The 16,763-nt window shown below is 39.1% G+C and overlaps 1 protein-coding gene across 1 annotated transcript in view; it reads left to right on the forward strand.

The window, feature by feature from the left end:
- LOC107594277 (polycystin-1) overlaps positions 1-16,763 on the forward strand; it is an 87,914-nt gene extending 71,151 nt beyond the window's left edge. The window contains exons 34-48 of the mRNA XM_016284266.1: positions 1,259-1,308; positions 2,624-2,823; positions 2,948-3,020; positions 4,794-4,909; positions 5,008-5,210; positions 6,580-6,774; positions 7,186-7,325; positions 8,561-8,691; positions 9,499-9,619; positions 10,048-10,173; positions 10,618-10,792; positions 10,899-11,186; positions 12,179-12,313; positions 13,434-13,754; positions 14,364-16,763. Of these exons, the coding sequence (XP_016139752.1) occupies positions 1,259-1,308; positions 2,624-2,823; positions 2,948-3,020; positions 4,794-4,909; positions 5,008-5,210; positions 6,580-6,774; positions 7,186-7,325; positions 8,561-8,691; positions 9,499-9,619; positions 10,048-10,173; positions 10,618-10,792; positions 10,899-11,186; positions 12,179-12,313; positions 13,434-13,754; positions 14,364-15,515 (3,426 nt within the window). The 3' untranslated portion in view covers positions 15,516-16,763. The remainder of the gene's footprint in view (positions 1-1,258; positions 1,309-2,623; positions 2,824-2,947; positions 3,021-4,793; positions 4,910-5,007; positions 5,211-6,579; positions 6,775-7,185; positions 7,326-8,560; positions 8,692-9,498; positions 9,620-10,047; positions 10,174-10,617; positions 10,793-10,898; positions 11,187-12,178; positions 12,314-13,433; positions 13,755-14,363) is intronic.

Genomic DNA, 16,763 nt, shown 5'->3' on the forward strand with positions numbered 1-16,763 from the left:
GTGTGTGTGTATATGTATATGTATATATATATATATATAAACATTTACATTACACTGATTGAAGAATTTCATTAGACTTATTGTACTAAATCATTCTGTTTTGGATCGTTAATTAAAATAGCATTAATTAAAAGCAGCACATAATTACAATAATGTATAAATACTTTACAATCCAAATAACACATCATTATTTACTTCTTGACGACCTCTGTGCACAGTTTGAGCCTGAGCGCTGCAGTATATAACAGTCTGTCACTGAACAGTTTCTGCATGAGACTTTCATGCCAGTGTATCTGTCATTCAAAGGGAGAATACAATAGATGTATTTTTATTTATTTCTGACAGAGACCCAGATGTGTTTCTCTCGTTCCATTTACATTACACTGACTGAAGAATTTCATTAGACTCATTGTACTAAATCATTCTGTTTTGGATCGTTAATTAAAATAGCATTAATTAAAAGCAGCACATAATTACAATAATGTATAAATACTTTACAATCCAAATAACACATCATTATTTACTTCTTGACGACCTCTGTGCACAGTTTGAGCCTGAGCGCTGCAGTATATAACAGTCTGTCACTGAACAGTTTCTGCATGAGACTTTCATGCCAGTGTATCTGTCATTCAAAGGGAGAATACAATAGATGTATTTTTATTTATTTCTGACAGAGACCCAGATGTGTTTCTCTCGTTCCTTACGTGCAAATTGAAATGCGTTTGCCGAACACTTGTTTGCATGTTCCAATTGATGCACAGAAACACAAAGGCCGAGAGAAACCTTCACGAAGACCTTCCTCTCATTATGTTTCTCAAAGTCATAGCTGATTTGTTGGCATTTCTCTGTGGTGCGCTAGGAGGACAAACTAAATAAACTGGTTTGAAAATGAATGTCCGAGTCTTGAAAGGTGCTTTTGTCGTCTTCGTAACATTTAAATGTGCTGCAGTTGAGTCGGTCACAGCCGTCACCGAATGTCACATTTCCAGGCCGTTTTTTATTAAAATGCAAAACATGATGAACAAATTGACAGTCTGAAGAAGTATGAGGTACAAAACTGAGACAAGAAGCTTCATTTAGATTCCAGCCATGAAATGTGAGGGGAGTGAATGTGAAGCACATCAGCATGAGCTGATATATATATATATATATATACATGTATCCTAAAATGAACTGAGTGAATTGTGTTCCTGCAGAGGAATGAGCTCAACATGTGCTGTTTCTCTCTCTCTCTCTCTCTCTCTCTCTCTTGCTGCAGACATACTCAGAGGAGACCAACATTGACCTGCCCACGCCGTCCACTAAGAGGTAAGCATGAGGTTACTGACACGCTAAAACCTGAGATGAACTGAGTGAATTGTGTTCCTGCAGAGGAATGAGCTCAACATGTGCTGTTTCTCTCTCTCTCTCTCTCTCTCTCTCTCTTGCTGCAGACATACTCAGAGGAGACCAACATTGACCTGCCCACGCCGTCCACTAAGAGGTAAGCATGAGGTTACTGACACGCTAAAACACACCTCATTAAAGAGGTGTGAAAAACATCCTTTACATCCAACACACAACAAATACACAACTTAATGCAAGAGTGAATAACGAGCCTAATTGAGTGAGAATGAACAAATGACTAAATGAGTCAATCAGTGTTGTTACTGTTAACTAAAACTATTAAAATTTGTTTTCAATCATTTAAATAAAGCTGAAATAAAATATAATATTAGATGATAAATAAATAAAAAAATTTAATTACTAAAACTTAAAAATTAAGTTGAAAACGAAAAATTAAAAGCTATTTCAAAATATAAATGCATACTATAATAGTATATAAATAATACCAAAATAACACTAGAGTGAATAAATAAACAACTGGTGTTGAATTATTTATGTGTTGGGTTTGTTTATATTTATTTTAATTATATTTTTTTAACAATGTTGAATAATCTATATGTGGTGGGTAAAAACTGATAAAAAAATCAGTGGGAATTAATGCATAGTTAATTTAATAAATGAGATTGAATAAAGGACTGATTGAATGAAAATGTATAAGTGAATGAAAACCAATTCATGGAGTGAGTTAGCGAGTGTGAATGACTGAATAAGTGAATGATTCAAAAAGTGAATGAATTAAGTGAGTGTGAGTGAGTTAAAAAGTAAATGAAAGACTGAATGAGTGAATATGAATGAATCGGAGTGAATGAGTTAGTCAGTGACTAAGAGACTGATTCAAAATTGAATGAATTGGGCATAAATGAATCAAAGAGTCAGTGAATGACTGAGTGTGAATCAGTCATAGTGAATGAGTTAGTGAGTGAATGAATGAATCGAACGCAAGTGAATAAAAGCATCAAGGAATGACTGAACGGGTGATTAAATAACCGACTGAAAGAATGATTCAGAAAGTGAATGAATTGAGCGTAAGTGAATCAAACAGTCAGTGATTGACTGATCGAGTGAGTGTGAATCAATCAGAGTAAAGGAATTAGTGAGTGAATGACTGAATGATTCAAAAAGTGCTTGAATTGAGACTAAGTTAATCAAAGAGTCAGTGAATGATTGAATGTGAGTCAGTACAAGAGAGAACGAGCAAGTGAATCAGTGAGCGAATCAGACTGAATCTCTGCTGTAGTCTTCAGAGGTGGAGCATTCCTGACTGTGATTGGCCGGATGTGTTGACCGACCCGTCTGTGGAGATGGGGCCGGTGTTCCCGCCTCGGCTCAAGAGAGGTCAGGGCAGCAGACATCTGGGTGTGGACATTCCCTTCAGTCCCGACGAGGAGGACACCGTCTGTGACAACAGCCACAGGAACAAATACTTCTCCTCTTCAGGTGACACACTGCCCTCTTTCCTCTCCTGTACTTGTGTTTATCTTTTGCATACTTAGTATGTACTTAGTGCATGTGTCAGAAGAATAGAGATGGTTGCTGACAGGATGCTGGTTTTGATTGACAGATGAGGATCTAATCAAGCGCATTCTGGCCGATGGACAGCTGCTGTCTCAGACGGACAGTGACACGGGCGATCTGTAAGTCACACCGCAGTTTCTCATCTGTACTTCAGGGTGTCTGTGGATCCTTAAAAAGAATGAAAATGTCTTAAATTCATTATTTTGAAAAGGTAAGTCTTGAATAGCACAGAAAAAAAATCTTGAATGGAGATTCGCAGAAGTCTTAAATTTGATGCTTGGAAAACGAGAAAAGTTTCATTAAGTATAAAAAAATATTTTTATTAATATTGACTGGGAAATTTCAGATGCACACAAAGGTAGTGAATAAAGGTGACACACTGCCCTCTTTCCTCTCCTGTACTAGTGTTTATCTTTTGCATACTTAGTATGTACTTAGTGCATGTGTCAGAAGAATAGAGATGGTTGTTGACAGGATGCTGGTTTTGATTGACAGATGAGGATCTAATCAAGCGCATTCTGGCCGATGGACAGCTGCTGTCTCAGACGGACAGTGACACGGGCGATCTGTAAGTCACAACGCAGTTTCTCATCTGTACTTCAGGGTGTCTGTGGATCCTTAAAAAGAATGAAAATGTCTTAAATTCATTATTTTGAAAAGGTAAGTCTTGAATAGCACAGAAAAAAAATCTTGAATGGAGATTCGCAGAAGTCTTAAATTTGATGCTTGGAAAACGAGAAAAGTTTCATTAAGTATAAAAAAATATTTTTATTAATATTGACTGGGAAATTTCAGATGCACACAAAGGTAGTGAATAAAATGGCATCAGATTCATCCTAAATTTGGTGGTTGTTCTTCAGCGCTCAGCTTGTTTTTTGTCTTTCAATTGCATGAACACCTCATTAAAATGTCTGTTTAAACACTTTTTTTAACAAACGTCTGTGACAACAGCCACAGGAACAAATACTTCTCCTCTTCAGGTGACACACTGCCCTCTTTCCTCTCCTGTACTTGTGTTTATCTTTTGCATACTTAGTATGTACTTAGTGCATGTGTCAGAAGAATAGAGATGGTTGCTGACAGGATGCTGGTTTTGATTGACAGATGAGGATCTAATCAAGCGCATTCTGGCCGATGGACAGCTGCTGTCTCAGACGGACAGTGACACGGGCGATCTGTAAGTCACAACGCAGTTTCTCATCTGTACTTCAGGGTGTCTGTGGATCCTTAAAAAGAATGAAAATGTCTTAAATTCATTATTTTGAAAAGGTAAGTCTTGAATAGCACAGAAAAAAAATCTTGAATGGAGATTCGCAGAAGTCTTAAATTTGATGCTTGGAAAACGAGAAAAGTTTCATTAAGTATAAAAAAATATTTTTATTAATATTGACTGGGAAATTTCAGATGCACACAAAGGTAGTGAATAAAATGGCATCAGATTCATCCTAAATTTGGTGGTTGTTCTTCAGCGCTCAGCTTGTTTTTTGTCTTTCAATTGCATGAACACCTCATTAAAATGTCTGTTTAAACACTTTTTTTAACAAATACACTATCATTCAAAAGGTTTTTTATGTCTCTTATGGTTGCGTTTTCTTTGCTTTGTTTTTTATGAAAAAAAATACAGTAAAACCAGTAATATTGTGATATATTATTACAATTTAAGTGATCAATCATTATTGGTGCTCAATTATTAATAATGGTTCTTATATGTTGAACGTTTTTGTTATTTATTATTTTTGTGGAAAGTGTGACACTTTTTTCAGGATGTTTTTTAAGAATAGAAAGTTCAAAAGAACAGCATTTATTTGAAATAGAAATCTTTTATAACATTATGAATGTCTTTACTGATCAATTTAATGCGTCCTTGCTGAATGAAAGTTGTTTGTGTTTAGCTCCAGTATATTCGGTGATAAAACCGAGGTGATTCTGCTGCAAAAGATGAATGAGCCTGTTCCGTGTGCAGCATTTAGACGAGACCCTCCCAAAACTGCCTTTACATCCCGCACAGGTACACACACACACACACACACTCTCTTCTAAAACCACTTTTACCTCAGAAACAGACACAAACATCTGAACGTCTCTCTCTCTCTATATGCGTCTCAGTGGTGACGGATGTGTGTAAGCCCAGGCCGTTTCCTCCTCTGTGTGGATTGGCTGCTCTGTGGGCCAGCTGGGTGGGGCTTGTCCTGTCCAGCAGCCTATCAATGTGGTTGGGGCGGAGCTTCAGCGAGGGCGTGGCTCTGATGTGGCTCATCTCCTGCATTGTCAGTTTCCTGTCGTCGTTCCTTCTTCTCGAACCTCTGAAGGTACACACACACAGACAGCAGACAGAAGCTTTTGCATTTATGAAGCATTTACTCATGTGGATAACAGACAAACACTGAAATAATGATGCAATAAGTTTTACATTTTCTTTTCATTTTTTAAATGAATATTAATATTATTTTCTAAATAATTTCTAAATGAAGTTATACTAATAAATATTAATATTTATCAAATGCCTTATACTTAAATGTTATTTAATTAAATGATCATTTATAATGCATAGCTAAGTTGAATCAATATTATTATTATTGATATTAATAATAAATATGAATATTGATAATAAATATGTACGTTTATTATTTTATTATTAATATTTATTAATGTGTATAATTATAAATAACTAACTTGCGTGGATGAATATGGAAGCCCGTTTCCGCCACTGAATTTAAAAAAACAAAGGTTATTGTGACTTTTTATCTCACAATTCTGACTTTTTTTCTCATAATTGCGAGTTATAAAGTCAGAATTGTGAGTTATAAAGTCAGAATTGCGTGATATAAACTAGTTAAAAGTCCAATTTTGAGGGGGGGAAAAGACTATGTTGTCAGAATTGCGAGTTTATATCTCACAATTATGACTTTTTAACTCGCAATTGTGAGTTTATATCACGCAATTCTGAGAAAAAAAGTCAGAATTGTGAGATAAAAAGTCGCGATTACCTTTTTAAATTTTTTATTCAGTGGCAGAAACGGGCTTCCATAGATGACAGATATGATACGTTGTGAAATAAGTTGTCCTGGAAATGTGAAGATGAAGATCAAGAGTGAAAAAGTTTTATGTCCAGATGTGTTGGCTGATTCTGCTCTGTGTGTGTGTTCAGGTGTTGTCGGAGGGGGTGTATTTCTCTCTGGTCGTGGGCCGTCTGAGAGCTGAAGAGCAGGATGTTCTGGTGGACTGTCCGCGTGTGGAGAGAGTGGTTCAGCGAATCCCGAGAGTGAGGCCTCCGCAGGGGTTCGCTCTCTCATATCTCACAATTCTGACTTTTTTTCTCATAATTGCGAGTTATAAAGTCAGAATTGCGTGATATAAACTAGTTAAAAGTCCAATTTTGAGAGGGGGGAAAAGACTATGTTGTCAGAATTGCGAGTTTATATCTCACAATTATGACTTTTTAACTCGCAATTGTGAGTTTATATCACGCAATTCTGAGAAAAAAAGTCAGAATTGTGAGATAAAAAGTCGCGATTACCTTTTTAAATTTTTTATTCAGTGGCAGAAACGGGCTTCCATAGATGACAGATATGATACGTTGTGAAATAAGTTGTCCTGGAAATGTGAAGATGAAGATCAAGAGTGAAAAAGTTTTATGTCCAGATGTGTTGGCTGATTCTGCTCTGTGTGTGTGTTCAGGTGTTGTCGGAGGGGGTGTATTTCTCTCTGGTCGTGGGCCGTCTGAGAGCTGAAGAGCAGGATGTTCTGGTGGACTGTCCGCGTGTGGAGAGAGTGGTTCAGCGAATCCCGAGAGTGAGGCCTCCGCAGGGGTTCGCTCTCTCACAGGCCCGAGAGGAGGCGCGCAAAGTCCGCCTGCTGCACACCATGCTGAAGGTACGGCAGTCACAGCGCTGGAAATTCGGATTCGTTTTAGTCAACAGTGAATTACAGCTTCATTTCAAAGTTTATAATTTGGTCAAAGCGCAATCGTTTTCCTGGAAGTCCTTTGTTAGCTTCAAAATAGCTTCAACACTAGCATTAGCCCATATTATAAAGCCATTGAAGACATCTTTGTCACATTTGACAGCCGCCATCCATACTGTGCTCCATTAACATCGCTGTGATTGCCAGGTTGTGATTTGAAACAAAGGACTTCAAGGAAATCTCTGAGATTAAAGGGCTTCTTTTCATTAGACTCTCTGAGCTGTGATTGACGTGTGTTTCTCCCCGCGGTGACAGAGCCGCTCGTGAATGTGAAGGAGTGGGTGTCTGAATAATTAGATGTGTTTTGTGTCGGATCGACAGGGTTTCCTGCTCTACATGCTGTTCCTGCTGGTGGTTTTACTGCTCAACTACTCCGACTCGGCCAAAGACGCCCATCGCCTACGACTTCACACTCAACTGCAGGAGCACTTTCTCACAGAACACTTTAACAACATCAGCAGGTACCAGACACACACACACACACACACAGATGTAGCTCATTTGGCTTTACAAACAAATACAGGGGATAGACTAGAGATTAAAGACTGTTCTGACTGTGTACACTTTTTTTGTCTGACTGTAAAACCAATATTTTAAAGGGTTTTCATCAAGTTTAAACTTTTTAGACAAGCCTTTGGCAAGCCAACATCTTAACAAAATTCCCTTTTCTAATAAATGTTACATAATTTCTAATTAATATTAATTTCAAAGTTGATATTATTAAGTAATAACTATTTACCTAATTTAATATTATTATTATTTAAATTAATATTTTTCTTAATTATAATTATGTATGTATGTATGTTATTATAATGTATAATTAATAGTTTGTTTTACAACTATGTATAATAGATTAATTAAAAGATGATTTTAAACTTTAAAAAAATGAAATTTAAAAAGTATAATTAAATTCTATAAACCATTACAAACTTGTTAAAACTTTTTAGACAAGGCTTTGGCAGGCCAGCATCTTTCCTGTTCTAATATAATTTGATATTAATCAGTATTTACATTTTTACCATTTTAATTAGCATTTTTGCTGATTAATAATGTATTTATTAATTATAATTTATAATTAGTGAATTGATATTAATTATTGTCACTATTATTGGTATTATAAATTATTTTGAATATTGGATCATATTAATAGCTGTATTGATATCAGTGTGAAAATGAATAAATATGAATATTTAATTATGTTGATATAAATATTTATTCATGTGAATATTCATAAATAAAAACATTTATAAATATTATTAAACATTAATATTGGTCGTCTTAATATTATTATTAAAATAACAATATTGTATGTTAATTTTCTACACACAAGCGGTCTTGGTTACGTCAGCACAAACGTTGTTTCAGAGGCGGAAACACACATATTTTTCTGTAGGATACCATGCACTGCTGAATCCGGCCTAACAGGACACTTTCGCAATCTTTCCATGTTGTTTAGTTTCTCTTGTTCACCCATCTGTCAGGTCAGACTCTACATCTGACAGAAGTGTGTATGTGTGTGTTGATGCATCATATCAGACAGAAGGAGGTGAGCTGACTGTATGTTGACGTAGTGTTTTCGACAGGTGGATGCTGTTTCACACCACGAGCCTCTCTGAGCGTCACAGACCGTTTGTTACACACACACACACACACACTCACTCGCACGTCTCTAACATGTCTGATCTTCTGTCTGCAGACGTGAGGATGTGTGGGCGTGGCTCTCAGACTCCCTGTTACCACGGTTACTGGATGGGCCTGACCTGATGGAGAAGACGGGCAGCCTGCTTATAGGTCGACCCCGCCTCAGACAGCTGAGAGATCAGCCAGGTGCTCAACCAGCACATAAACACAGTTGCTTGACAAAAATAATATATAAATATAATATATTATATATTTTGTAATTTTTTTAAATATATTTAATTTATTTTTTAATAAATAAAAATATATAATAAAATATAACAAATATAATGTAATATAATATAATATTTTACATGTAATATAAACGCAGCGCTGCTTTGTTTACAGCAGTAACCAAGGAAACGCTATATCGCAGCTGTTCCATAAGCGCCATCTGCTGTCAGAGAGTGAAACTTATTCTTTAGTGGTAATTCATTATATAAATGGCTATTTAATTAATGGCAATTTAAGAAGAAAATCAAAGGCAACCGTGAATGATCAAATGCTGAGTTTGTAAGCAGAATGTTGTTGTTTCAGGAAAGCATTATGTACATAAATGGCTCATTTCATGCTTTTATTACCTTTTTTGGTCTATGCTCCTGGATTTGCATAAGACTGTATAAAGAACGTGTGTGTGATTTCATTCCCGTCATTGAGAGGTCAGCACTCGCAGATGGATGAAATGTTCTTTCACTTTCACAGGAACATTGAGTGTTCCAGCAGTGATAATGTCAGACTGAGACAGAGTATTTCATTCTGACTGATTTGATTTTGATTTCTGAATTGATTTTTCATCTAAGACACACATTTATATAAGCTAGATGAGTAACAGGTTCAAAATACACTTCAACGACGAACAAATTTTGTTAATTGAAATTTTCACTAAATAAATTTTTAGGAAACGAATGGATGAATTACTCATGACCTTTGACTCCCATCTTTCTTGCTGTCTTCCAGAATGCCCCGTCATTGGCTATTTCCCAGCAGCCTCTTGGTTTGGATGTGCCTCGGCCAGGTGGGCGGAGTCAGCCTCAGGATTGACGCAGAACTGGAGTATTAGTACAGCTGAGAGCAGCGGGTATGAAATACATGATGCGTTTGTCTTCCTTTTGGCCAAACTGAAAATCTCAGAATGCATTACATGAGAGAGTGAAATGTCAGTTGTGAGTTGAAGCTCCTGTGCAAACCATTCAGTTCATTCAGCTGGGAAAAGGTCAAATTTCAATTGGCAAGGCAATTGAATCTAAAAGATTTAAAAAAGCTTTGTTCTTACATGACACCACTTTTAAAACTATTGTCATCCAAATTTGGCTTTTGATCTCACGGTTGTCATTCTTCTGGATCAGCATCCGTTCCGTCTGTACAGATCTCTAGATGAATAAATCATGACCCAGGCTGATCTTGGATCAGGTCTTCTGGTTTAGAGGTTGTCTTTGTTTCCTCCTCTGCTCTGGAGCCTCGTCCACATGTCAGTGAGGTTCTCATGCAGGTTTGATGTGTGTGTAGTGTGTGGCACTGGGGGCAGGTGTCTGTCTACAGCAGTACTGGATTCGTGCAGGATCTCAGCAGGACCATGCAGGACTCCAGAGCTCTGATCAAACAACTCAACACATACCAGTGGCTCGACCCACTGTGAGTATAACCTCACACACAGGCACTGATATATACAGCCAATACATTCTAATCAGTGACGAGATGCTCAACAAAAGACAGAGGAAATTGTTTTGGAGGAAATTTGTTTTATATTGACTATTTATTGCACACTCATTTGCACCACACAACAGGCCTTTAAGGAAATTGATCAAATCAATTTCCTCAAACATAAGCTGTATAAATGTGGATAAATATAGGAAAGAACAACAACTGGCTTCTCAAAACTGAGCAAAAAATTCAGTTATCATCAGTCATGTAATGATAACCTAATGAATATAACTTTACATTTTTTTTACCAGTATATGTGTTCCCTGGGATTCGAACCTATGACCTTTTGCACTGCTAATGCGATGCTCTACCACTGAGCCACAGGAACACTAAGATGAACAAGATCATCCGCTGATGTTTTGTGTTTGTGTTCAGGACCAGGGCTCTATTCGTGGAGTTTCCCCTCTATAACATCAACACTGATCTGTTGGCCGTCCTCACGTTCCTGCTGGAGTTTCCTGTATCTGAGCATGCTCAGTTGAGTCTGGACCTCAAAACCTGCAGCCTTCACATGCTCAGTCATGGCATGGACCTTCCCCTGTTCCTGACGGTAACCGTCAGCCAATCACAAAACACTCAGCTGATCTCATTATTTAATTCATTTTTGCTGTCTGAAAAAAGATAGGGGCTCATTAAGTTCTCTCTTTCTCTCACAGCTCCTTCTGCTGGTCTTCGTGATCTATTTTGCTGTACGTGAGGGCGTGATTGCTTGGAAACAGGGCCGTGGCTATTTCCTGCGTTTGTGGAATGTAGCAAGTGTTTGCAGTCTGCTGTTGGCGATTTGTGTCGCTATGCTACACCTGAGTCGCTCCATACTCTCCGCCCACCAATGGGGGTCATTTCTACAACAACAGGACACTTTTATGGACTTTTTTCCTCTGGCTCAACAGAACCAGGTTCTAACCCAACTCAGTGCGACTCTGCTCTTCCTGCTGATTCTCAAGGTGAGCAAATGGGATTCGAACCCATAACTTTGGCATTGCTAGAATCATGCTCTATAGTTTGAGCTACAGAATGCCATGCCTTAATAAATGGTAGTCTCTACTATAAATTTATCCTGTGCTTATACATATGGAATAGTGTGACGTGTAATAGTTGAGGTTCAGAACTGATAACTAGAAGAATGAACCATTGTGCCCTTGAGCAAGGCACTTAACCTCAGGTTATTCCAGTGGGACTCTCCTGGGACAACAAAATGAAAGCTACCGTATGCAGACACACACCTGCGGTGTTCTAAATTGCCACCTCAAGTTCTTCTCCTGTACACATCAGGCCAGACATCACTAAATATTTAAAGGTTCCATATATAATATTGACAGCTAGCGGTCCAGTCCAAATTCAGAATATTGGAGAGCGTTGTTTCTCCTTCCACCTCCTATTCAGGCTCGATGCTCACGCAGGTCGCCAGATTGAGTACACGCAAGAGGAACGAGTGCAATTAACAATGGAAGGTGACGAGCCTCACACTGTAAGCTGATGAGTTAATTTATATGCGATTTAAGACGCCTCTAGTCATAGAGCTTTCAGATGGATTCTGAGGCTTTTTAGGTTAGGTAGAATCTGCAGTCTCTGACCCAGTTTGTTTGCTGGCTTCCATGGCTGCAGCACGCTGTTTCCCACTAACTGGCTACCCAGTGTGTCAAAATACTATTGGGTAAATTGGCAGTGGAATCACAAAGACCAAAACAAAAACAGACATTCCAACACGGAATGCACATTTCAAAGTAGAATAACTGGCTGTGGCATTGTTTTTCAGAGAAACACGTTTTTAAACTTAGCAGGTTTCCTAAATATCTGCAAACATATTATGGTATTTTTATGCTTTAGTACAGTCAAAAAAGTACATACAGCACCTTTAATTCTGCAATAATTCATGGTATGAAAATACAAACCGGTGAGGCATTATTTATCATCCACTTCATTTCTCTCTTTTTAGGCATCACACCAGCTGCGTTTCATGAGAGAATGGGGGGTTTTCGGGAGAACGCTAAGGAGATCTTTCTGGGAGCTGCTGACAGTTGCTGTCACTCTACTCGTGTTCCTGTTGGCATACTCGCACACTGGACACCTGGTTAGGACACACACACACACTGATGCACACCATCTACAATATGATTTAAACTACTTGCGCTCATAATTCCTTGGTAAACACAAACCTGTCAGTGTTTTTTTTTTATGGAAAATGAATAACGCATTTCACCATGATTATACTGGTGACCTACGTGCATCAACAAATTTCCTACTAATGCAGAGGAAACGAGTATAATTAAAGACATTTATAAGATGCATAAAGGACATGAGTTCATAAAAGCAGTACATCTCCTTGACATCAGTCTATGATTTATCTGAACTGAATGTTTGAGTATAACTGTGCATATAACAGTGTACGAGGACCTTGATTCTACCTGAATTATACATTTCCTACAGAGGGAGGTAAAATTGGTATGTCTAAGTGACCTTCTGTAAACCCAGCTGCATAAACTGGGTATTGTTATTAGTTGTTTGTCAAGTCAAGAGTCACTATTGCTGTTACTCATACAGAGGGAATTGAACAAACACACAAACCTAATGTATTAAACATCAGGGCATAACTTCTGCACTATTTGTGCTCAGATCTTGTGGCTTGTTAAGGAGAGTTGTGCTTTTAATTTTTAAAGCAGGTGCAAAATACCATAGACCAGAGTATTATAGAGATTTGGGGTGGGCTTTTTTGACTTGGGGCCAGTAAGCAACCATCACTTTAGCTTAGCAACTACACCTTAGCAACCACCTTAGCAGCAACAACAGTGCCTTAGCTTCTTCTTAATAATACCCTGGTAACCGCTCAAGTATTGTGGGTTCAGTTGTCTATGCCCATGTGCACATTAGCATATGCATGTTTGTGTTTTGATCTGAACATACCACCCTTTCCTTCTTCATGAATTATTAAATACAAATTCCAAGAAGTTATAGGTTGTTTACATAAGTAAGTGCAAAATGATGAAGATGTAAGAGACTTATATTTAATGGGTAAATATTACTAAATATTTAATGGGTCAATTATGAGCCATTAGTGAACATTTTATATCCGTTAAAAACAGTCTGTTCTGATCAATAACTTTAATACTTCTTTTCTGGATTTAGACCAGAACCGTATTTATAAAAAGTTTAGTAAAATCTTAAAACAAGCACTGTCTCTTTTCCCCCTCTAGCTTTTCCACTCTGTCATGGAGGGCTATGGAACTGTTAGCTCTACTTGCTTGAAGTTACTAGGCTCTAGTGGGCGTGGACTGTTATCGTGGCGACCGGACAGTGGCTCCTCCCCATGTTCTGCTTCCTGTTTCATCTTCCACATTAGCTACACTCTCCTCAGACTTGTTTTGCTGTGGCTTTTGATCTCGGCGTTGCTAAGGAACTATCATCGGGCAAGGGCAGAACTGTACCGACCAGCCGTTGACCTGCAGGACTATGAAATGGTGGAGTTGTTCCTGAGACGCCTCAAAATGTGGATGGGGCTCAGCCGTGTTAAAGAGGTATTGCTATTTTATACAATATAAATTTTTACCAATTTAGCGTGTCTTGAATTAGATCTTCTTGCAAGTATCTGATGTGTTATGAACTCTACGTAGGTTTACAGAATCACAAATTGATGATTATACTTCAGGCACTTGTTGTTTATTTACTGTTTCTTAACCAAACTTGAATAGCACAATTATCCACTGATCCCATTTTCCCTTCTGAAGATTGGTAGTACATTAGTAGATGCTTTTAATCCAAAGCAATTTGCAGACCAAAAAGATTCCCCCTGAAACACAGGGTCTTGATAAAGCGGGATCTTATTAACTCTGGGTGTGCCATAGCGGTTAAAGCTCAGGTAGTGTAAATGGTGTATTGCTGGTCAAGCCCTCCAAAGAACCAGCCATAAGATGTTAACATTGTGCTCTTGAGGGCACCTTACCCCAGGTTGCTCCCTGGAGATCGTTTTTAAATAAGTGTCTAGTAAGTTGCTTTGGAAAAATGACTACTTGCTGCTTACCAACTCTTTAGTATGTTGAGTCACCAGTCCTCCAGATTGAACTTTCATCCCATACATTTGCTCTTTAAATTACCACTTGTCTTGACCCTGTATTCTTCCCCGACAGTTCCGGCACAAGGTGCGATTTGAAGGTATGGAGCTCCCTCCTTCACGTTCCTCTTCAAGTAGTGACTGCAAGTCCTTGTGTCTTCCTCCTCTGGACACTCCTGAGGCTCCCCCAACCCCTGACAGTGTTGACGGAGGATCTGAGGCCTCCTGGCGGTCCACATCCTGCAGCCCTTGTAGTCTGGCTGAAGCCCCAGGTCTGGGACTAGGCCTCACAGGCCTTGGGGTGATAGTTGGAGGCCAAGGCTGGAAAGAGAGAGCCGAGATGGAGGCAACACTCCGCAGAATCCTCCCAGCTTTTGATGCTTTGCTTCTGCAGCTGGACCGGGTCACCCACACCACAGAGGAACTGTATCGAACAGAGTGCCGCCTAGAGAGGCTGGTGAGGAAGAGTAGAGAACGAGGCAGAGGGGTGCGCCGCCACAGAAGTCTGGAGTCTGCAGGACAGAAGAGACATAGATACAAGGGGACAGACAGGAGCACACAAGTGGCTGAGAGTAGTAAATATCCCCCGAGAACTGAAATAAGTGCATCTGCGTCTGAGAGAAATCTTCACAAGAGAGATCGAAGATCCAGGAAATCAGACACGTTCTCACAAATCACAAGTGCTCTTCCTACAAGCATCAATAAGGTGGACTCGAGTCCCCACAGGACTGATAGTCTCCAAAAGAGTCAAGAAACCCCTGGTAATGTGGTGGCAGATGTCGGCATGACTGAGAAAGACTCTCACAAGGTGGATTCAGGTCCCCTCAAAGCAAGTCCACCTGAGGGGAACAGTAGTCCACCCAGAGGCCAAAAGGCTGACAAAGCTTCTCATAAAGTAAAAGGAACCTTCAACAAGGTGGACCCAAATTTCCAAAGGGATTCTGAGGTTGCTGGCTGTGCCAGCAAACCTGTCCCTACCCCTGTTTCCACTCCAGCATCTGCTTCCTCAGCTGCCCCTGTTTCTGCCATAACTACCCCCGTACCGATCCCTCGCTCCCATGGGTGGATTCCTCCCAGCAACAGCGAGAACCTTCCCTCCAGCGTATTCCGGCACCCTGCACACACTACTACGAATCCCACCCGCAAACGCAAGCACAAACCTCCCCCACTTAAAAACAAGGTGCACCCCAACACAGACAGACCTATATCAGGACACCCCAAACCTTGAGATCCCAAGGTTCCAACAGTCAGTACACAAGTAAAAGGCAGGAATTAGGAATTCAGTCATAAGGCTTAGGAACTCAAGGAATGTTAAAGCTCAAGGGTTACAGCTTTTCATGAAGAAAGGAGGACCTGGCGACAGCAGGTTTTGTAACCAGGCCCTCAAGAAGAGCGAAAGCAATACTAGTTGCTTAAAACCAAATAATACACCTTAGTCTTAAGTTCCAACCCACACATTTTTCGATTGGTAACGCCTTACTAGAAGTCTCAAAATGGAAATTGGGTGCAGGTCACCATGGTTTCTACAATCCTCAAGAAGTTCTACTTGATGCAAGATGTCCTTTTCCTTCTTCTTTCACAGTGACCTCAAGTCCAACCTCTTGACCCTGGTGGTCAACATGGTTGAAACCGACAAGAGCACACCTTGTGCTGTCACAGTGCAGAACAAACTCTTGAAAGAGACAATGAAGGACTACAACAGCACGCCTGTTGATGCAGGATGGCTAAAGCTTGATGGTATTTGTTGTACAATGTTTTTAGTTATGTTTGATGAATCATGTTCTTTTTTTGTATTGTTGTTGAAGGAAGCTATATTAAGGTCATGGGTGTATGTATTGCCCATCGATGCAGAAAAGGCACAGCTTATTCAAAAAGGGCTCACACTGACAAACTTGCACACATACAGACATAAAAACACACCTAGACATGCAGGTACATATTTGATGCCATTACATAAATATTGAGCTATGCTTTAAGGTACTTATGCATAATTCATGCTTCTTAATATAATGGCAAGTAGCGAAAAATAGACACAAAAACATATCAGAAAATATCTGGACTTGTATGATTTATTCACCTACACTTGTACACTCACACTAACATACTTCTGAAGAGGCCATCAGGGTGCTAAACAACTAGTAATCCTCAGGATTTCAAATATATTTCTCTGACATAATTGCATGTCAGCTCCATTCAGATGTTTCTCACAGCGAAACAGAGCAGAGGGCGAGTGAGAGGATGAAATTAGAATGAAAACAGAGAAGGGGAAGTGTATCAGAAAGTGTGAATTTAAAGGGAGACAAAAAATTGGAATAAGTTAATAGTAGGACATGAAATGTTAGGTGAAGTAAGGAAAATGTTGAGAGATCATTAAGACAAAGGTATGTCCCTCATTCAAGCACAACTCCCAGAATTCTCTGTATGGGGATATGTTATTCCTGCAGGTAAAAACAATGTTCCATAAAGCATTATTATT

The sequence above is a fragment of the Sinocyclocheilus grahami genome, unplaced genomic scaffold (genome assembly GCF_001515645.1).
Source record: "Sinocyclocheilus grahami isolate Dianchi unplaced genomic scaffold, SAMN03320097.WGS_v1.1 scaffold181.1, whole genome shotgun sequence".
Taxonomy (NCBI): domain Eukaryota; kingdom Metazoa; phylum Chordata; class Actinopteri; order Cypriniformes; family Cyprinidae; genus Sinocyclocheilus; species Sinocyclocheilus grahami.